Source organism: Manacus vitellinus, unplaced genomic scaffold, assembly GCF_001715985.3.
Source record: "Manacus vitellinus isolate BGI_N305 unplaced genomic scaffold, ASM171598v3 scaffold_47_pilon, whole genome shotgun sequence".
NCBI classification, from domain to species: domain Eukaryota; kingdom Metazoa; phylum Chordata; class Aves; order Passeriformes; family Pipridae; genus Manacus; species Manacus vitellinus.
In genome coordinates, this window is record NW_021940585.1 from 4,093,537 (window position 1) to 4,115,390 (window position 21,854).

General features: G+C 52.8%; 1 protein-coding gene across 2 annotated transcripts; it reads left to right on the forward strand.

Annotated features, from left to right (window-relative positions):
* Nucleotides 1–8,757: 8,757 nt before the first annotated feature.
* SLC26A9 (solute carrier family 26 member 9) lies at nt 8,758–21,754 on the forward strand. 2 transcript variants are annotated; one of them, XM_008923737.4, is made up of 21 exons: nt 8,773–8,897; nt 9,860–9,999; nt 10,192–10,302; nt 10,583–10,758; nt 11,472–11,636; nt 12,212–12,364; nt 12,719–12,801; nt 13,055–13,202; nt 13,904–14,017; nt 14,484–14,561; nt 15,095–15,190; nt 17,016–17,122; nt 17,662–17,731; nt 17,824–17,916; nt 18,339–18,455; nt 19,025–19,351; nt 19,566–19,620; nt 20,013–20,131; nt 20,637–20,659; nt 20,928–21,003; nt 21,614–21,754. In XM_008923737.4, exons 1-21 carry the CDS (start codon nt 8,773–8,775, stop codon nt 21,659–21,661), a joined length of 2,424 nt encoding a protein of 807 aa, XP_008921985.2. In that variant the 3' UTR covers nt 21,662–21,754. The 2 variants fall into 2 exon arrangements, with proteins under 2 accessions (XP_008921984.2, XP_008921985.2); XM_008923736.4 differs by lacking the exon at nt 20,637–20,659 and having other exon boundaries at nt 8,758–8,897; nt 20,013–20,158; nt 20,926–21,003.
* The last annotated feature ends 100 nt before the right edge of the window (nt 21,755–21,854 follow it).

Genomic DNA, 21,854 nt, shown 5'->3' on the forward strand with positions numbered 1-21,854 from the left:
TCATCCAGGCAGTTCAGCATCACTGCTGAAGCAGAGATCTGTTTCACCTCTTTCCATGGTTCCTTTTGGCAGAATCCCTGTGCCTGGGACTGTGGGTGCTCTGTATTCCCTGGATTTGCCCCCTGACAGGGACCACTGTGACCCCTCGTGGGCTGGTCCCGTTGCCATGTCAGGTGTTTCCGTTTCAAAGGGCTCCACACGTATCAGGCTGCCCTTTCAAAAAAGAAACCACTCGATAGGAGTTATTAATGATATTTACAGGATTGTAACCACTTGGCAATTATTACCTCTGTCTGTCAGATGGCAATGAATCAGCCCCTGTCCCTCTGACACCCTCTGGCAGGGTGTTCCTTTGGCAGGCTCTGGACACATTGATTGATCTGTTGTAAGATGAGGTTTCTTGGCAGTAAATGCTGATGCCTCGAGCATGCACAAGGTACCAGAGATTTTTCCTCTGACAGCCTCTGGGAGCGAGCAAAGGCCACACTGCTGCCTTCTCCCTTCCTCTCCCCCCAGCCGTGTGTTCCCTGCCCTGCCTTCTCTCTCCCTGCCCCCTTTTCCCATCGTTTTCCATCCCAGACAGGCCACAAATGCTCAGAGGTGGCAGCACATCCCGGTGGGGTGGGTCACAGCCGGAGCAGGGGGTCACAGCCGGAGCAGGGAGGGCAGCAGAGCCATCCCCACAAACACCTCATGCCAAGCTGTCCTTGGGGACAACGGGAAACACGGAAGATCAATTCTTCCACAGCAAACAACCCCCTGCAGCTTCCATCTGGTGACATGTCCCTGTCCAGCTCATCATCTGTGGCATCCTGACCAGTTCCTGGCTCCTGCACTCTCAAATCCCTCTGGGATGAGAGGAGAGGAGAGCAGGAGCCTGGACTCTGCTCGGCACAGTGGTGCTACCATGGGTTGGGGACATGGTGGCAGGAGGGGATGAGCCCTGTCCCCTAGCCTGGGCTGGCTGCTCCCTGAGAGCACACCCATCACAGGAGTGCCTTTTCCAGTTTGAAATGCTGCCTCTTCTGAGACACCTGCAGCTTCCCAAGCCAGGAGATCAACCAGGACCTCAGGGGGTGGCTCCCATCCCGGCACCTCCCCTCTGCATCCCTGTCCACTGCCAGGGGCACCTGAAGAACTTGTCAAACCCTGCTCCAGAGGAGCACGTGGCGAGGTGTGGCCGCTGCCTGGGGACCGTGCCTGCCAGGCTGATGACAGATAGCCCAGCCTGATCCTCACTGGCACATCCCTGTGCCACCGAGGGCTTCCAGCTCTGCCCCACGCGGGGAACGCAGCCCGAGCCCTCTCTCCTGGGCTTAGCTTCCCCTTCCAACTCCTCTCATCCCTTTGAACCTGGAAATAAGAAAGACACTGCTTCCCCCTGCCAAGCCCATCTTCAAAGCCCGAGCAGCGGGGTCTGGCCCTGGCACAAAGCTCACCATTGTCCGTGGCGGAGGCGGAGAGTCGGCCAGAGCTCAAAGGACAGGGAGACGCTGCCCACCAGGGCCAACAAAAGCATCTTCTGCTGCCCCGGGTCCATGGCAGGTGAGGGAGGGGCCCGGGGTGACAGTGAATATGGGCTATTGTCACCCGGAGCACAGAGGGACCTGCAAAGGTGATCAAACAGCCCAGGCCAGAGCAGGAGAGGGTGGGGTGAGGGGGGGGCATCCAAAAAGCTCTTCTGCCTCTTCAGATCTCCCCTTATCTCCCCTGGCTATCTCCTGGGCTTAGCCCGGGTGTACAAGCTTGCAATTACCTCCTCAAGCCAATCAGGCGCCGAGCACAGCCCTCGGTCCCCTTGACTGAGGTGATTTATAAATGACTCACTGGCTTCTTTGAGCACAGACCTCTGCACACCTCCTTGGGAGCACCTCTCCTGCCACATCTGCAGCTCCCCTCGCAGGATCGCCCGCCGAGGCGCAGGTAACCCCCTCCAACAATCGGGCTCTTTGTCTGGGTGGGCGTGGGGGATTTACACTCCGGGTTGCACAGCCACTGGGTGTGAGTTGCAGTATTTGGAGAACTGGTACTTCTTTTTTTTTTTTTTTTTTTCTCTTCCCCTCCTTCTCTTTTCCTCCCTCCTTTCCCACAGAGGGGATTTACGGCGGGCAGATTTACTCAGGAATTAGCAACACCAACGATCCAACAGCTTGATTTATGGGGAGAGGCTGGAAGAGCCAAATATGTGAATTACTTATTGCTAGAATAAATCCTGCCATCTTATCCTGTCTGGTTCCTGCTGAGATCTGTGGAGGGAGGCAACACTGATGAGAGACCCTCGTTTTCTGGATCCTTGTTATGACCAGAACTGTCTGTGCATGGCACATGTAAAGTGGTCCCTGCCCTGAGGATGTTGCAGCCCAAAATAGGTGTTGCACATCCAGGCATAGTGGGAAGGGATGTAGAGCCCAGAGCCTGCAGGCAATGGTTGAGGAGCACTTGTTGTGCACGGGAATCTAACCTAGGAAAGGGGTCTTGGCTGCAGAGGGGATGCTGGAGCATGGAGGCCTGGCTGTGGGCACACAACCAGGTTAGGAGGGAATTTTAAAGTTGGAAATGAGAAGTGTTCCCACACTGAGACCTGTCAAACTGGGTGCAGGGTCTCCACCTCCTCCCAGAGCCATTTCATGGGATGTTCAGGTCCAGTTTGGAAGGCTCCTGTTTATATAAGCAAGAGGAAATATCCCCTCAAGATTGCTCCACTGTGAAAATTCACCCAACAGGGATGCTTTCTGCTCTGCCCTGATAAAATTTGTCCACACCTTATTTGTAAGCAGGCTGAAACCTGGAGCTGGGGACCTGTCCTTCTTTCCCTTGCAGATGAGTCCTTGGAGTGACATTTGTTGCTGGTCACCCAGTATTTCTGCCCCGGGTCAGATTATCCCAGTAGAGAAACGCTGTCCCATCCTCTACCTCTGGGACAGGATGGGTGGGGTGACCCAGAGGAGTTTTTCCTTCTCCAAGAGCAAATCCACAGGGGCGGGAGCATGTTCAGGAGTGAGCTCTCTGCAGGCATCCTGGATCAGTGTTTGCAGGCACTGCAAGAATGCCATAGTCTGCAAACTTTTTAATTCCTTTGGATTTGCATTGCCCACCTGCTCTTCAAAGGCAGAGGGCAAGGTCTGTGTCAGAGGCATGTGGAGAGCAGAGACTGCAGCAGTGAGGGACAACAAAGTCTCACTTCTCCTTTTAAATGCCCTTTCTAACCTTCTCTCCTCCCCATCTTGACTGCTCTGTACACTGTAGGAGCGGGAAGGGGATAGGAAGGATGGACACTCCACTTCCCAGGGATGCTGTTGGGATCAGGCACTGCTCTCTGCCTGCCAAGGGACTGGCAGCCTGATCCCAGCGCTGCTCTGCCACACTCAGCAAGGTGACACCCCGGGGGCTGGCAGGGCAGGGAAGCTGGTGGCTTTGGGAGGACTGTGATGGGGAGTTCTGACATCCCAAACCGCAGCCCCCCAGGCCACGTGTCCGCTGCTGCCTCGCCCCAGCCCAGCCCTTCCCCGGAAAGCTACGGCGCTGGATGCAGCCACGAAAGTCAGGGAGGGCTGGGGTGGGGTTGGGAACAGGAGGGTTAATTAAACAAATCACAAAAAGCAGGCCCAATCTGGGCTCTGTCACCCCCGTGCCAGCTCAGGGCAGACCCCCCGTGCCCACAGCATTTGCTCGCTCGCCGCCGCGTTACAAAGCGCAGAAGCCGAGCTGCTGGACACAAACATTTTATTCTTAATAAACACCCTTGGAGCCAAACACTTTGGCTTCACCTTCAGTAGCTGGCAGATGCCTGCAGATTTTATTATTCTGGTTACCAAGCACAGAGCTAGTTTGGTTAGAAACTCGTGTGAAGTGGTACATCAAACATTGGCACCGGCCCAGCGCCGGCAGCACAAGAGCGCAGCTCCTGCCCGGTGCCTGCGCTGGGCTGGGTCACTCACAACAAGAAAAGGGCCATCTGCCTTATGGAAATCACCTATTCAACACTCCAAATATTTAATCCAAACAGAAGGACAGCAGTGATTTAAGGCCTGGCTGCTCCGTGGCGAAAGTGCAGGAGTGGAGGAACGGGGATGGCAGATCCCGAGGGGGATGTTACGGCCGGGGCGCAGCAGGATGGGAGGTGGGAGCTGGAGGGAAGCAGGGATGTCTCCTCCCAGCCCTCCCCAAGGTGTGTCAGGGCCCATTAGCACCTCCTGGCACCCCTCTCCCTCCTTCACCCTCTCCCTCTCCCTCTGGCTTCTATTCCTCCAGCCATGGTGATGGTTCCTCGTGGAAAATCCACTGAAACAGCTAAGTTTTGACTGAACTTTATGGATTCTGGCATTTTGCCTTTTCTTGAGGCTTAAAGCTGCTTTGGGGATAGGATATTTTTCCTAACTGATTTATATGCTCTCCTAGCATCAGCTTTTTCTATTTCCAACAGTCAAAGGTTAAGGAAAGGTTAAACCCAAGGGATAAATGTGTGTGCCCAGTGCGTGGCATCAGCCCCCCAAATCCAACCACTGCTTCCCTGCTTCTGCCTCTTCCCCCTCCCCAGATTACTAGGGAAGGTGTTTTTACCAATATACTTGTGCCAGAAACGTGGGGTCACAGATCTGGCTCTACCACTGCGAGGTGTTCTCTTCCTGAATCAGTTCATTGGTAGATGAAGGCTGTGGCCACCCAGAGCCAAAGGTAAAACAAAACCAAATGGATCAAAGTGGGAGCAAAAAATCTGTGCTCAAGTGGCCCAGGTGAAGACTTCAACCTGAATGAACATGCCGGGGGTCCCTTGGTGATGAGTTCCCGGAGTGGTCCATCAGCTGGACTCAGTCCTGGCATTATCCTGATGCCAGGAGGTTGGAGGGAATGAACAACCTGGGAGTGCAGGGGTGGATTCTCCAGGCTGATTGGCACCCGATGGTGGAGGTGATTTATACAACATCCTTCTGAAACACCTGAACTGAGTGACTGACTGACAGCAGAAACCTCCTTTTCCTCCTGCCTGGGTGCTTTGCAAACCCAGCTGGACACGAGAGGTGTGAAAGGGAGAGGGAAAGGGGGGTGAGTGGCAGGAGGGTGAGGTAGGGTTCAGTCTGGGGGAGCACCTGGCACTGCAGCACCCAGAACTGCAGAGCCTGGCACTGAAAAATCTGCTACTGCAGCACCCAGAACTGCATAATCTAACACTGAAATACCTGCCACTGCAACTTCTGGCACTGCAACATCTGGCACCACAGAGCTCTGTCTGTGCCCACACCATGCAGATTTCAGGGCAGGAGGCCATGCCTTCCTCTCCTGACCTTTTAGACATGGGCCCTTTCCCCGTGTTGCCCCAGGGCTCCCATGGCACCTGCACTGGAGTGGGAGGGTGGGAATTGTGGTGAACAGAGTGCTGAAGGCACTGATTCAGGGAAACAGGAGTCAAGACCTTGTCCTGGTGTTGCAACCAAACCCTTGCACCTGTGCTTGCCTTCTCCCTGCACACCTTGTCTCCTGGGCTAGGGGAGAGTTGCTTTTATGACCCTTTCTTGGGCAATGGAGCTGGGAGGGAGGTGTTTTGGATGAAGATTCACCCAGGATTTGGAAGAGACCAGACCTCTGAACCCCAGCAGTCAGCACAGGCTTGTGCAAGGAGAAGGGGGATGGAGAGGGGACAGGCAAAGGAGGAAACATTACTTATAGAGCTCTGATTTTTTTTTTTCTCCCTAAAATGTAGCAGAGGCATTCCCTGAATCCCATCTCTTGCACTGGGGTCAGTTTGGACCCTTATATCACACATAAGGCAGTGATAGGTGGCTTTCCCACCAAATCTTGACTCACTCCTTGGACTGGAGTCCCTGTTCTGTGCCTACGTCAGGATAGAAAAGTGACTTTGTGCCAGTGCCTCCTATCAACACCAGCCAGGAACCTCAATGTGACTTTCCTCTTCCCAAACACAGCTATCACCAGCACAGGGACAGAAGATAAGAGCTTACTAAGTGTGTTTGCAAGATGAACTCTGGGAAAAAAAGGTCTGTGGCTGGTTTGGGACTGGCACGGCTTGGGTTGGCCAGGGATGGACTTATGGGACACTTGGCTCATGACCTGCTGGGACAATATTATTCACCCACATCATATTGTCAGAGTGAAGCAGTTCTGGTTTCATTTGTTGTTTGCTCCAAGTATCACATCACACTTGTGTACTCAGCCTGTCACAAGGTCTCAGTGGACTTAGTGAGGTCAGACTTCACATTTCTGAGCATCACCCACTCCAGCCAACAAACTGCAGGAATGGGCTTCCTGAAAAGCTTGTGACACGGGCCCCCCACTTGGAGCTCTTCCCCCTGACCTTGCCCTTTATTTAGATGCCCACAGTGGAACAGAAATCTCGAAAAACCTGGTCCCTGAAATGCAGCAAGTGACTGGCACTCTGCTTTCCCCTCCATAGTCACTGCACTGCTCCGGGGTCCGGCCCCAGCTGCAGGATTTAAACCAGCTCTGCAGCTTGTTGGGGTCTCATCCCATGGACACCAGGACAGCTGGCTTTGCCTTTTGTTCAAGGAGCAGTCACACAGCTTGTTCTCTTTAATTCCAAAATCTCAGAGGTTTAACCTGCTGTTTGATCTAGGGCAAGGCCAGTGATAAGCCAAGTCAAGAACTTGACTCTGTCCGAGACGCTGACATCATTAGCCTGTTTGTTTAAGATGGAATTTAATCATGGGGATATTTTTCCCTCTATACTTGCTTTATTTATTATTTTCCCTGATTGCCAGCACTTTCTCTCAGCGGGGGAAATTCATTAAAGGGCTGGGATCTAATTGGCTGGTTGGGTCTGTCTGATGGCAGACACACTGTTCAGCAAGGGATGGAGCTGGGAAATACAGCTCAGGGAGGCTTCCTGCACCAGAACCTCAGGTGGGTTTATCACCCCTGAGGAGCTGTTGCTGAGTCTGGACCTGGGCTACAAAATATTCACAAGGGAGAACTGGAAATTCAGAGCAGAGCTGTGGGGCTGGGAGGCAGGCTGGGAACCTGCTCAGCCATGGGATCGGGAGGCAGGGACAAGACATGCAGACAGATGTGGGAAAGCTGAATGACTGCTCATCAGAGAGGCTTTTGGCATGAGTGTAGGGGCTGGGAAGAGCCTAGGACACTGCTTAGTCTCGGCCTGCACCAATCCTCCAAAGGTAAAGCTTGTCATGGCCCTTAGAAAGGTATCCCCAGGTGAAAAGGAGCAGCAGGGATGCCATTGTGAGCATGCCTGCAGAGGGCACTGGATCGGGCACCTGGTGCTGCAGGAAGAGGGATGTGCCTCCTCTTTCCCGGAGCTGTCCCTCCAGAGCCATGGGCTGGGATCCCTCCTGAGTCCCGTGGGTGCAGATCAGAGCCTGGAATCAGAAACACCCCATTGCTGGAGCTGTTTTACAGCAAAGTGCACTTGATTGCCCCTGTGATGTCTAAAGGAGTGGGGTTGATGACCTCCCTTTTTCTAAAAGCCATTAGCTCTCATTTGCATAATGATTCTGTTGACCTAAATCCTCCCCAAAGTTTCGGCTGCCTGCATCATACTTTCCTCCCTGCCTGGCTCTGCTGGGCCACTCTGCTACACAGTGCTCACGTCTCCCAGCTCTGAGGCACCTGCTCATCAGCAAGGACTGGCATCAGTCCCACTTTGCTCATTCAGGTTCCGTGGAACTCGGTGTCAAGGTGAGCACTGAGATCAGCAGTGCAAGGGGGAAGAGGTTCTGGGACATTCAGATCACTCCTTAAGCTCTCAGCAACCTGGATGTTGTTTCTTGATACATTCTCCTGCCTGAATCATCAGCTTTTTCCACCCCCTCTTCTCCTCCTGTGTTGGGCAATGACCCACTTAGATACAGGCCAAACCACAAATAATTACCAAGATCCTTGTTTTATATCTGACCACTTCCTCCCTCCCCTCCCAGCCTGGCCAGTTTGGGATGATTCTCCCCTCTTCCCAGGCATGGCTGGTAATAGTAAAATAAGGGTTCTCTTGAGTTCATCATCTCTCTGGTGAGACCCAGATACAGGGCAGGACTAGTCTGCCCAGATGTTTTGGCATCTTCATCACTGAAATGAAGTAGCAACAGTTATCTCTCTGCACATCACTTCCTAGAGCAAACCAAGGACTCATCCACAGCCTCTCACGGCGGGAGAGGATTGGGAAGGCTGTGGAATGCCAATGGGACTGGGCAGTGTGGCAGGAACACCTCGGATGGAAACAGCCTTTGATCGTGGTGCCAGTATCTCCCACTGCAAACCGTGCCAGGGCTGCCCAGCCTTGCAAAGTCTTGGCAGCCCCACTGATGGTGAAACTGAGGCATGAGAAAGGTCAAGTGACTCGCCCCAGGCAAAAAGGCAGATGCTGGCAGAGCCAAGATTAACATCCCTGCTCGCCTGCCAGGCAATCCAGGACCGGCTGGGTCCCTTTTGCACGGCATCACTCGTTAACATCGACTTCCAAAGAGCTGCTAAAACCCTCTGTACCAGGCAACCCAGGATGGCTCTGTCCCCTTTGCACGGCATCACTCATCAGCATCACCTCCCAGGAGCTGGTAAAGCTCCCTGTGCAGGAGCAGCAGCCCCTGGAGCTGGGAGAAGCCACTCCCAGGACCTGCCTCTGCGCCACGGGGAAACTATTTAGGGTGGAGGAGTTCGGGGAGGGCTCCCAGACGCTGGAGGTGTCCGGTCTGTTATACTGCAGGTGGGGCCAGCTCCACTCACATTCTTGGCTTTGCTTTTTATCTCCTTTTTTTTTTTTTTTCTGGGAAAAACTTGAATGACCCAGAGATGAGCCAGGCCAGGCCTCGCTATGTCGTGGACCGCCCCGCGTACTCCGTCAGCCTCTTCGACGAGGAGTTTGAGAAGAAAGCCAGAACTTACCCCATTGGGGAAAAGCTGAGAAGCCTGTTCAGGTAACAGAGAATGCTACAGCTGGGGGAAACGTAGACTTAGTCTGGAGTTGGGGTATAACTCAGACCTGGGGATGTAGTTCCCATTTTTCTCCTGGGAAGCCTTCTCCGTGGTCTTCAGGGTTTTGATGGATGAAAGGGCATGGGAGAAATGCAAATTGTACTGAAGCAAGTGAAACTGGTGGCTCTTTTCACTGTTGGGCTGGAAGGCAAATCAGCAGAAGAGTTTGCACTAAGTGCATTTGGGATTTGGGGTTCTGTTTCCCAAGGTGTTTTTTTTGAATAGTGAAAAGAGTACAATTGGTGGTGTGGGTATTGGCATGTGGATTATTTTTTTAAGCTTTTCATCTGTATTTTCCTTTTATCAGCTTCCTGATCAAAACCAATACCAACTTAAAGAAAGGTTTATAATCATGCAAATAAAGATGAATAACCCTGCTGATACATTTCCTGGAAATCTATCTTCCTTCCTTGGAAAAAAGGAAGGCAGTAATACAGGAGAGAATAAACATGTACATTAGCAAAAAGAAATGTGAGATGTTGCATGTGTCAATCCAGAAACAATCTTCTTTTTTCAGACACGCTTGGAGGGTTTTTTGTGACCAAGCACCTGAAAAAGTTCATCTTTGGCTCTGTGCAACTGTTCCATGAATCTCTGAGCTGTGTTTCCTCCCCACAGCTCACCTATCCCCTGTCTGAAGGGGAGCAGGATATCGGGGAGCTAAATCCTTCATTCTTTGCAGGTTCCAGCTGTGGCAGCATTGGGGACCTCTCACTATATGAGGAAGGTCCCCATAATAACCTTGGCCTTGTAGGGAAGGGAAGTGCCCCAAACTCTGGTCTCAGAATTTGGTGAGGGAGAAAGGCTGAGACAGTCCTGGGAAGATCCTTCCTTGCTCACTTCCCAGCTCCCTTCCTTCCTCCCTTCTTTACTTATTTGCTTTTATTTTTTATATCTCCTTTAGGTGTTCGGCTTCCAGATTCAAACTCACCCTCTTTCGCCTGTTCCCAATACTCGTGTGGCTTCCCAAGTATAAAATTAAGGACTATATTTTGCCTGATGTCCTTGGTGGGCTCAGTGCTGGGACGATTCAAGTGCCACAAGGTGAGATGTGATGACTGTCTGGGTCTCCAAAAGGGAGTACCAGTTTGCCAGTTGAAGGTCTGTAGACGATGCTGGTGCCCAGTTTGGGGGGGTTTCCTGCCTCTCCTGCTGACATGTATAAACCCAAACTCTACCTCCAACCTGGTTGGTCCTATATTTCTTTGCAGTGCCCATTTCCCTTGTGTTTTCCAGGGATGGCCTTTGCTCTCCTGGCCAATCTGCCTCCTGTCAATGGGCTCTACTCCTCCTTCTTCCCCTTGGTACCATATTTCTTCCTTGGGGGAATCCATCAGATGGTCCCAGGTAAGAGTCTGCAGAGCGATTGTCTGCACAGAACAGTTAAATACTGGCTGGGAATACTCAGTGTGTCCCAGAATGGGGCTGTTTGGTCTGTCAGGGGCTTATGGGATCCCTGATTCTGGCTGCACAGCAGGATCTGACCCCACTGAACCGTGGCCACATCCCTCTGTGGGGCTGGTGACGGGCTGGGTGACTCAGCCTGCAGAGCCCAACCTGCCCCAGCGCCTTCCAGGACAGGATGCTCCCTAGAGAGAGCTCCTGACCTCACTGTCTTGTGCTGCAGGTACCTTTGCTGTCATCAGCATTATTGTTGGCAACATCTGCAATGAGTTGGCTCCAGAGTCGGACTTCCAGTACTTCAACCACACCACCAATGAGACCAGTGTGAACACCACGGCCCTGGAGGCAGCCAGGCTGGAGATCTCTGCCACCTTGGCCTGCCTGACAGCCATCATACAGGTAAGGACTTGCTGCACCACCCCTGCTGCGTCCTCTGACCCACGGGGAGTCAGCCAAGCTCTCCCTGGAGCAGGGATGGTGGCAGCAGGTGCTGGAAAAGGCCCCACTTCTCAGTGGGATGCCTCAAAATAGGGGTTTGGGGGATCCCATCCCTACTTTGGTCTCGGTGTGGAATTCTCCACATAGTGAGGGCAGGATGGCAGCCAGTGGTGGCATGGTGGCACCCTGCAGCTCTCCTCTCCCCATCCCTGCTCCAGGACAGCCCAGCCCGTGGCTGTGTGGGAGGGAGCAGCCTGTCTGACACCTCTGCACCTCTGCAGCCGTTCTGTCCAGCTGGGTCCCACCAAAATCCCCCAGACATTGTGCCAAGCTTTGGGAAGAGGCTGTTCCTAAGAGTCCCTGCTGTCTCTGCAGCCAGAGGTGGCCCAGCCCTGTCCTGGATACAGGAGCTCTGCCTGCCAAGGGGTCACTGTCCTGGAGCTGCTGTCCCTGTGCCACCCCAGGGGGGGATCATCCCCTCCAAAACCCTGTGGGGCAGCTGGGCCGGGGGGGATCTGTCCCCCTCCAGAGGGGGGGATCTGTCCATCCAATAACCTGCAAGGAAACACCCTTGGGAGATGCTCCATCCTCCTCCTCCTCTGTCCACACCGGTGCCAAAGGGACACCTGGGGCTGTCACGGTTCTGATGGCACCTCGTCTGTCCCACCCTCTAGCTGTGCCTGGGATTTGTGCAGTTTGGCTTTGTTGCCATCTACCTCTCCGAGTCCTTCATCAGGGGCTTCATGACGGCGGCGGGGCTGCAGATCCTCATCTCCGTGCTCAAGTACGTCTTCGGCTTGACAGTCCCGTCTTACACCGGGCCCTTAGCTATCGTCTACGTAAGTGGGTGCTCTGGGCAGACACCTTCCACCACCCCTCAGGCATCACTGAGACCCCCCTGAGGGGAAGGGGGGGCTTGGAGAGAAGGGAAGGGCGGAGGGAAGGGGAATCCATCCACCAGCCCTGCCCTGCACACCCTGCTGCTGCCCTGCAGGGCATTAGCTGAGCCCTGTCTGTGAGTTTCCAATAAGAAATCATTAAATGGGGCTGGGATTTGGGGAGAATGTGAACTGTGTTTACATTTACAGTGCTTTACATTTACAATCATTGGCAAAAGAAACTTCCCCTATGAGCAGGTTTGCCCATTCCCTGGATTTCCTGTATCTTCCATGGATGCATCCTCCACTGATGCAGGCAGAACTGCATTTAACCACCAGCCCAGGCCCAGGGCTGGTGGCTGATCCCTCAGAGAAGTTTCCAGCACTTCTCTCATCCCATCTCATCCCATCTCATCTCCCCTCCCATCTCAGGGTGTTTGCAGTGATTATGGTGACAAGTTCTCTCCACTGTGCTGCCTGTGTTGCCCAGAGTCTCTGGTTCCCCGTGACACCTTCTCCTCTTCTCTCCCTTTTAGACATTCATTGACATTTGTAAAGGTCTGCCCAAAACCAACCTGGCCTCCCTGGTCTATGCCTTGGTCAGTGCTGTGCTCCTGATCATTGTCAAGGAGCTCAACCTCAAGTACATGAAGAAGATCCGGATGCCCATCCCCATGGAGATCATCATTGTAAGTGACACCCAGGCTGTCCCTCAGACCCTCCCCGCCCCTCCCAGCCCTGCTGGTCACAGCAGACCCATCATGTAGAGTGTCTACACAGTGAATATGACGTGGCTTGGGGTCAGAAATTGGGCCATCCTCATGCAGGACACCTCTGACTCCCAGCTCATCCCTGTTAGGCTGTACCTGCATCCTGGGGATGGGGAACATAACTCCTGCTGGGACTGTTCTCTCCTCTCCTCGCCCAAATTTGGTGGTGATTTTATTCTGCCAGCCCCCGGGAGCACAGAAAGATTAGTGCTCTGAGCCAGCTCAGCTCTCCCTGCTCACTCACTGCTCTTTATTCTCTTTATTGCCTTTCAGGTAATAGTTGCAACTGCAATCTCTGGCAGCTTTAACATGCCCGAGAAGTACGGCATGCCAATCGTTGGGAAGATCAGTATGGGGTAAGAGCCTGTGCAGCTCTGACTCACCTTCCAGACAGTTTTCCTTCCTCCTCCTCCTCCTCCTGCAACCTGGAAAACACCTCACTCTTCCCTGCTGTGTGACAGTCCCCTTCCAGGACTGTCAGGCAGCACTGTGACACAACCCCCACCACCCACTCGAGCTGTGCACGGCGCAGACATGGGTTATGTCACTCCTGAGCACACCAGCTCCTCACCCACAGACACTCACGTCACAACTCTGCTCTGGGTGCAGGTTCCCAGAGCCCACCCTGCCCCTGGTGAGCAAGTGGAAGGACATGGTGGGCACGGCCTTCTCGCTCGCCATCGTGGGCTACGTGATCAACCTGGCCATGGGGAGGACTCTGGCAGCCAAGCACGGCTACGACGTGGACCCCAACCAGGTAACGCTCGGGTTGGGAGGCGCGGGCAGGGGCTGCTCCTCTCGCTCTCAGGCGTGAAGGGAAAACCTCAGGCGTGAACGGGAGAAGCGCTCGGACGGGCCGCGCTCAACCGGACGAGCTGCTCCCCCTCGCTGGCAGGCCCGGGTGGCACAGTGCCACATGGGGGCAAAAGGACACGGCAGACACATCCCCACTGAGCTGCAGAGAGCCTGGAAGAGGGAAGGGAGCCTTAAGCTGAGCTCTGCTGCCTTGCTCTCCCTCCAGACCCGGGGGTTCTGCTGGCACAGACGGCCTTTTTGGCAGGTTGTTGGAGCACAACAGGCACATGTATTTCTCAGACCTGGATTCCTGGTGTGTCACCCAGATACTGTGGGAGGCAGGACATTAAATAATCCTCTTTTGTCATCACTGGCACAGTGGCAGCTTTCAATAACAGCCACACATACCACATGGAGCCCTGCCCTTAGTGTGTCAACAGATGACAACGTGTTTATGTGGAATTGTGCTTCCAGGTTTCCCTGCTGTACCAGAACCCATCTTACTGAAAGGAAAGGGTCTGGGATACACTGCAGGGAAAACAGGGCCCTTCTCTGGCCACACAGACCCCAGACTCAGGCACCTGCTCTCCTGGCTGCTCACACATGTTGGCAGGATGGCCACAAAGCTGTTCTTTGTGATGACCATATTCCACATCTCCACAGGAAATGCTGGCCCTGGGCTGCAGCAACTTCTTTGGATCCTTCTTCAAAATCCATGTGATCTGCTGTGCTCTCTCTGTCACTCTCGCCGTGGATGGGGCAGGAGCAAAATCCCAAGTTAGTACCTCCTCCTCCTCCTCCTCCTCCTCCTCCTCCTCCTCTCTTCCCTGCATGGCCCTCCTTGAGCACAAACCCTTCAGCTGCCACATGCTTTGCCAGCCTGACGTGGCTCTGCAGGTCTGGAGAAGCTTCACATTCGAGTGCTCCACGTTGTTGTTGCTAAAGGAGAATTTCCTCCCTCTCCAACCCCATTTTGTTCCCTGGGTGGTTCTTTGGATTGGTCACAGATGTAGAGCTGTCAATCTGCATTCCCAGTCTGGCTCTCAGAGCTACCAGTGAGGGAAGTTTGTGGTTATCTGTGAGATCTTCAAAACCCTGCCTATTTTCAGAGGCAATCATCTGCTCACATAAAATACTGCAGTGACCAGTTGTGCCCTTGGCTGCAGCAGCAGGAGGAGAAAGACCCCTGGGGAGTTTGGGGAGACATTGCTGTTTGCTGAAGTGATTTCTCTCCTCTCTGAAGGTGGCAAGTTTCTTTGTGGCCTTGGTGGTTATGGTGACCATGTTGTCTCTGGGAATCTACCTGAAACCTCTTCCAAAGGTAACACAAACATCTGTGCAAGCGGCCGTTGCGACACAGGCTCCACACACCCAAGAGAAGGCTCAGTCTGGCTCCAAAAAAACCCTCATGCAAACTGCTGCATGGGAGGGGGTTTGTTCCTGGCCTGGAGACCCCTCTGCACTGAGCCTCTGGAAGCAAGAATCACAGAATCATAGAAGGGATGGGGTTGGAAGGGACCTTAAAGCTCATCTCATTCCACCCCCTGCCATGGGCAGGGACACTTTCCACTGTCCCAGGTTGCTCCAAGCCCCGTCCAACCTGGCCTTGGGCACTTCCAGGGATGGGGCAGCCACAGCTTCTCTGGGCAAACAGAAGTCTAAACAACAGTCTAAATTACAGTCAGAGAATAGTCTAAAATACTCTGCTTAGATTCAGGCAAGATCTTTGTGAGCATCACCCTTCCCTGTTTCCTTGTGGGATCTGGACCAAGGAAGGCAGATGCTGCAGAAAGCATCTGCTGCCAAACATGGCACATCCACATCCTGGCTGACACCATCTCCTCTCCTCCACAGTCTGTCCTGGGAGCCCTCATTGCAGTGAACCTGAAAAACTCCCTCAAGCAGTTGGCTGATCCCTTCTACCTGTGGAAGAAGAGCAAGCTGGACTGCGTGAGTGCCTGGGGTGGTGGGAGGCATCACCTGCCTCGCCTGGCAGCCCAGCCCAGGGCTGTGTGGGGCCTGGGCAGGACCAGCAGGTTCTGGGGGGCATTTAGGGGCGTGAATCCCTTGCAGGAGGTGGGTTTTGCTCTCTCAGTGTGATGGTACTTCCAACCCCTCACCAACGAGGTCCCGGAGCCTGTCCTGGCCAGCTGAGCACCCCGGTGCTCAGAGCACATATCAGAGAGGCCTGAACTATTACCTGCTGTGTTTAAATGCCAATCAACTGCGGGAGCCTGTTTGCCCAGAACTAGCCAAACCGGCCCTGCTCAATATCTGGGAGTCATGACTTAAAAACTCACACAATAGCCCTCCAGGGTGAGGAGAGCCCTTCACAGTGATAAGGACTCCAGGCACTGGTTGATGTATAAACCCAGGCAGGGGGTGCGGGGGAGTGAGAACGGAATTTGGAAATGTCTGACATAAAAAGACAGTGTTTGAACAGGACTCCCACGGCTGAGTGCTGTGTGTGGACACTGAGCCAATATCCTGTCAGGTCCCAACAAACCCCCTTATCAGAGGAATCAGGAGTCCAGAGGGGCTGACCTGAGTCTTTAAGAGCTTTCCCAAAAATACTGTTCAAACAGGTGCTGGAGGAGGGATGGGTTGGCAATTTGAGCACATCTCTGAGCGGGTTCTGCTGATGCTGGTGGGTGGGATGGAAGGTCTGTCAGTTCTGGCAGTTCATGTGAGGGCAGTGAAGTTACTGCCCTTTACCAGAGCTCACACAGGGGAGCACAGACCGACCCCATGGGCTTAGAGACCCCAGGCCAAAGCCTGAGCAGACCCCTGAGGGGATGGTGGACTGAGTGGAGGTGCCTGGTGCTGCCTGGAGATTGGTGCAGGGAGAGCAGGGACCAGGCAGATGCCAGTGGAGTGAACGGGATTCCCCTGACCTTAATCTCCTTGGAATTTGAACTAGATTCAGTGTCCTGTCCCAAAATGGGGAACACTGATTCTGGGTGTTGTCAGGCCACTGGTGTTCATCACCTTAAAGCTGGTTGTGTTTCAGGACAACTAACTCCACAGATAGAGCCCAGCACGAAGCCTGGATGGTGGGAAGCCCTTCCCTGCCATTTATATACACAATCCATATAAATGAGGAGGCTGAAGTCATCAGTTACTCTGACTTGTCCAAGGTCAAAGTTAGGTTTCATCAGTCTTGAGGATGGGATTAAAATAACCTCATAATGATTCTCAGAGGGCAAGTTTATGAGCTGGGGCAGGACTAATTTCATGTGGAAGGAGCTGCTCAAGCGCTAACACATAAAAATGACAGATGTCAGAGCTCTGAGCTGGAGGTGAAGCAGGTTTTGGGGTGCTCTGTCATACTTGGCCATCAGACCTGCTCTGTGGCCGGGCCATTTATAGCAGGTGCTCAGGAGGTTTTCGGGGAGATGCTGATTCCTTCTGAAATGCTCTGACTGCCAGCAGGAGCTTCTTGGGGCTGAGAGCAGATGGTGTGATCTGCAGGAGCCTTTCCTGGGCTAGCCAGGCTGATACTCTTTTGGATGGAACGAGCAGTGTGTTCATGCAGTTGTGAAGAAACACACTGGCTGCTTTCATGCCTGAGAAACTGGGGCTCCTGGCAAACTTCCCAGCAAGGATGTTCCGCACGAAAACACACAAAAAAACCAGAGAATTCGGGTTCTGGAGCATTCAAGTCTTGGTCTATCGATCCTACGTGGTTTTGGGAGTTTGGGATATCAGCACAGGGCCGTTTTCCATCCATCCCTGGCAGAGTGACATGACCTGCCACGCTCTTCTCTCCCTGCAGCTGGTGTGGCTGGTGAGCTTCCTCTCCGCTTTCTTCCTGAGCCTTCCCTACGGAGTCGCGGTGGGCGTGGGATTCTCCGTGCTGGTCGTGGTTTTCCATACCCAGTTGTGAGTACCAGCGCAGCGACAGGAGACAGCCAAACCTCCCAGGGGCAGAATACAGGGTTTTATAAGCGACCTCTGGCCCGTGTCTCGAAGGAACGCGCGGCAGGAGCCCGGGGGAGTGCAGGTGTCCTGCCCGGAATGTGCAAACAGGAATGGCAGGCGCTAATTTACTGCCTGCATTCCCGCTCCCGTGCACATCCCAAGGCGAGGGGAAGTCTCGGGGTATTTACTTCACCCTGCACAGCTCCCAGCAGAAAGTCCTGCTCATCAAAGGAGCGAGCCCTGTGCGTGTGCAGAGGCCGGTGGGAAGTTTTCACACCCTTTTTAATCCATCAAAGCCCCTTTATTAACATTTCCCAGCCTGGGATCTCAAACTGCTGAGTCTTGTTTTTTTTTTTTTTTTTTCTTTCCCCTGTGGACTCTGCAGGGATGAAATGTATTTTCATAAAGCAAAATGTTCAAATCCTGGTGTGGAATGTGAATCAAAGCAGTTTTTTTCCTCTCCGCTGTTCACTCTAATGCTGATCCCTTCCTTCCTGCAGCCGGAATGGCTCTGCCCTGGGCCAAGTGACTTCCACTGACATCTACAAGAATCCCAAATCCTACAACAAGGTAAGGTGAAGATAAAGCATCCTCAGGGAAAGTGCTGTTCCTTGTTTGCCACTGGTACCCAGGCCTGGTCTGAGCTCTTGTCTCTGTTGCAGGTACACGAGGTTAATGGGATTAAAATTGTGACCTATTGCTCACCTCTGTATTTTGCCAACTCAGAGATATTCCGTGAGAAGGTCATAGCCAAGGTGAGTGATGCCCTGACAAATTTCTGCCTGCAGCCAATCCCAAATGGCCCTTGCTCTTTCCTGGATTGCTGCATGGAGATAATTAAGCCATGGATGATTGTGACAGATGGTCACATCCATCCTTTACTCTTCCATCCTCTTCTTCCTGAGCTTCAGGACTGTTTGTAGAGCTCATTTGAGAGGTTATACCTGAACCCTGGAAGGTATCCTCCTCCAAGCTCTGCCAAAACAGGGGCATCCTGCTCCTGCAAGTCTCTCCTCCCTGCATGTGCAGGTACCCCGAGTTGCTGAAGGTGTTTGGTTGACATCAGGATCATCTCACCCTGGTGTACAGCTGGTGCCACAGACTGGGAAATACCAGGAAAGACCCTGACTATGGGTCTGAACAGGCTTTTTCAAAGAAAACTGTTTCTTTCCAACAGACTGGGGTGGATCCTGGGAAAGTGTACTTGGCCAGGAAGAAGTATCTGAAACGGCAGGAGAAGGGGACAGCACAGCCACCAACGAAGCTCCCGAAATTCTTATTGAAGCAGAACAAGGTAACTCAGGTCAGGTTCCCCTGTTGATGAATAAGATCCCAAGTCCCCATCAAACAGCTCCCCTTGCCATAGGATTTTCTGCATTCTCTTCCTGGCCACATTCACCACCTCTCACCTCCTTCCCTTCCCGCCCACATCTCCGCTCCTCCCAGCAGCCAAAACCTTAAGATGCAGGAGGACTGGGAATGCCTGGGAGCAAGAAAGCCACAGAGATAGCTAGAATGGAAACATGGTGAACAATTTGGTAGAAACCAGGCTTGTCATCCTTCTCTGATGATGCACCTGTGTCAGCATTTCAGTTCCAAAGTGCCCTTTCGCAGCCCATTTTCCAGCCCCCCCAGCTCCACTTGGTTTGCAGTGCTGAGCAGTTTTGTTGCTGGTGAAGATGAATCATGCCAAATTAATGTAACGAACTCCAGCCCCAAGGGACACTCAGTCTAGGACCAGGTTGGAGTCATCCCAGATTAAAACACCTCATGCCAGTGGGCACAGGCACATTCACCTGTCACCTCTCAGCCTGTGCTGGCAGTTGTGCCCTGCCCTGACTCTGCATTTCTGCTTTGCTGCAGACCTTGTCTCTGCAAGAGCTCCAGAAGGACTTTGAAAGCACCTCTCCAACAGACACCAACAACAACCAGACGACTGCCAATGGCGCCAGCATCTCCTACGTCACCTTCCACACCTTCCGTCCCCCTGCCAGCGGTGCCGGGCAGGTGCAGAGCTCCAGGGACCTGGGCAGCACCACCACCCTGCAGGGCAGCACCTTCAGTGTCATGCCCAGGGCAGATGTTGACCCTGTGCTGACAGCACCACCCTACATCAGCTTTCACACCATCATCCTGGACATGAGCGGGGTGTGTTTTGTCGACCTCATGGGCACAAAAGCTCTGAGCAAGGTTAGTTCTGCACTACAAACAAAGCCAAGCTGCAGTGCCTTCTGCTTCCTTGGGCATCTCTGATAAAAGGGGTTTACCTGCCTCAATAGGTTTGTGTGCTTTTCTCCTTTAGCATCCCCAGAACATGTAAAGCCCTGATATAAGACTTTATGTATTAAGAAAAGCTGGAGCAGCAGTTTTATTAATCCTTTCTCTCCCCTCTCATCCCTTCTAGTTGTGTTCCAGTTACCAGAAGATTGGGATTAAAGTGTTCTTGGCAAATGTGCAGGGTAAGAATCTACAAAGAACACATTTCCACGTGATATTCCCCCATTTCTGTGCTCCTGACAGACAGGAGAACTTTTTTGTGTTCTTTATGCAAACCATGTGAGATGTCAGCCTTTTGTTGGACAAACCAGAACAGAGGAGAGAAGAGAACAGAAGAAAGGGAAGAGAAACACTGCTCTCTATGTATGAAATCAGTCCTTTCATTTGGGAAGTGACATGGCTGGAACATCTCCAAAAATGGAGAACAAAATAGATCCCTACACTCATTTCTGCAGCAAACCTGCTTCTTCCCCACAGCCTTGCCTCAGCTCAGAGGCCACTGCCAGCCATAGACACCCTCAAAGGCTTCCTCCTTTGCTTTCCTCCTCATTCATGTGCCTTTTCCTCTCTCCAGCCCAGGTGTACAGTGACATCAGCACAGGTGGAGTCTTTGAGGAAGGAGGCCTGGACAGAAGTCACATCTTCCTGACCATCCACGATGCTGTTTTGTTTGCACAGGCAAATATCAAAGAAGTTGTCCACCCACCCATCTTGGAAGAGGTAAATTTGCTCCACAGGCTTTCCCAGCTCACAGGACTCTTCTTATCAGGTTTACAGGCTGAATAACAAATTGCTACTGCAACTGATAAAGCCTCCTGTTTATCTCAAGTGGCAAATGCCTAAATCCAACAAAATATTTCATCTCCTAGTTGTTGTGTACAGGCCAAGCACCTACTGACTGAATGGATTTCCCTGGGAATTCAGAAGTGTAAATGTCTTATAACAACCCCTTGGCTGAGAGATGAATGTTGTCCCGTCCTGGAGAAGCCAGAAGAGCTGTTCCAGCACTGTGGCCTCAGTTTGGTGCTGGGTGGAACAGGCAGCTGCACAAAGAGGCAGAATTTGGCCCTCAGAAATGAAGGCAAAGCAGATTCACCCGTACAGGAATGATCCCAGCATCCGTGAACTCCCCCTGGGTTGGGAGGAGAAAAGGCCAAGGCAGGAAGGTGGCACATTCTGACAGCACAGTGTCAGACAGGCTCCTTCCCCAAACAGGGGTTGGTTTATTGTGTGGTAATTTAGTTGGAATCAGGGCAGTGGGAGCCAATTATCTCACAAGAACAAGTTAAGGTATCTCATATCTGGGCAGAGTGATATGTCAATGCCAGCTTAGTCACAGGAGATAAACAAAGGGAGCAGGATTCCTCCTGTGCCCCTTCTCCTGGGCATTTCCATCGGAGCATGTGTGATGTTTTGAGCCTGGGTTAGTCATTATTTTTATTCCTTTTGACCCTGGTAATTTGTGGATTCGATTCTTCCCTGCACAGAGGCCAAACCAGACAGAGCTGTCCATCTCTGACGAGTCTGTGGATGAAAGCAGTGCAGAGTTCAAGAACCTGGAGGAGGTGAGTTCTAGTGCCAGGGCTCACCTCAGCCACGGGTGTAAGGTGGAAATCAGAAGTCATGTTTGGGATTGATTAGACAGGAACTCCCCTGAGCCATTGCTGGGCAAACTGCAGGTAACTGCAATGCTTTGGAAAGTTAATTGCAACTATGACTTTAAGTCCCTGCCCTGAGGAGCTCTGGCAGGCACCTGGATGAGCAGCAGGTAGGTTACCCCACAGGGAATCCTTTAATCCATTCTGGGCCACACAGCTCATGTTCACCTGCGGTCTCCACACACTGAGGGCAACTTGGAGAATCAGGTTTAGCTCACACCCAAAAAAAAGGGATCATTGGTCAAGTTTTTCAGCACAGACTTTATTAATGACACATTGACTTGCACTCACATTTGGGTCTTGGGGGGAGATCTGTTCCAGTGTTGACCTTTGCTATGCTATCCATGCACAGCTGGAGGCAGAGCAACTCCCACCACCAGCTTTCCCTCGAGAAGGGATGGGAAGGGCTGGGGTTTCTGGTGGTGTTTCCCTGTGGGACTAAACAATGCTGAGCTGTGGGGGGTGGGTCTGTGCCACGGCACCAGCCCTAACCCTGCCTGTCTTCTGTGCCCTTTAGGAGATGTTTGGAAGCATGTTCCACTCAGAAACCCAGACAGCTCTGTGAGCACAGGGAGCATCAGAGCGTGGGCAAACCCTCCAGAACAGACTCCTCCCTCCAATCCTTTTGTGAAGACCTGAGGATACAACAGGTTTGCAAAGCAAGAGGCCATCACACCTCTTGGACTGACAGATTCCTCCCTCCTTCCTGCTCTGTTTGTGGTGTTCAGAGCAGTGGACTCTGGAGCAGGCAACAGCAA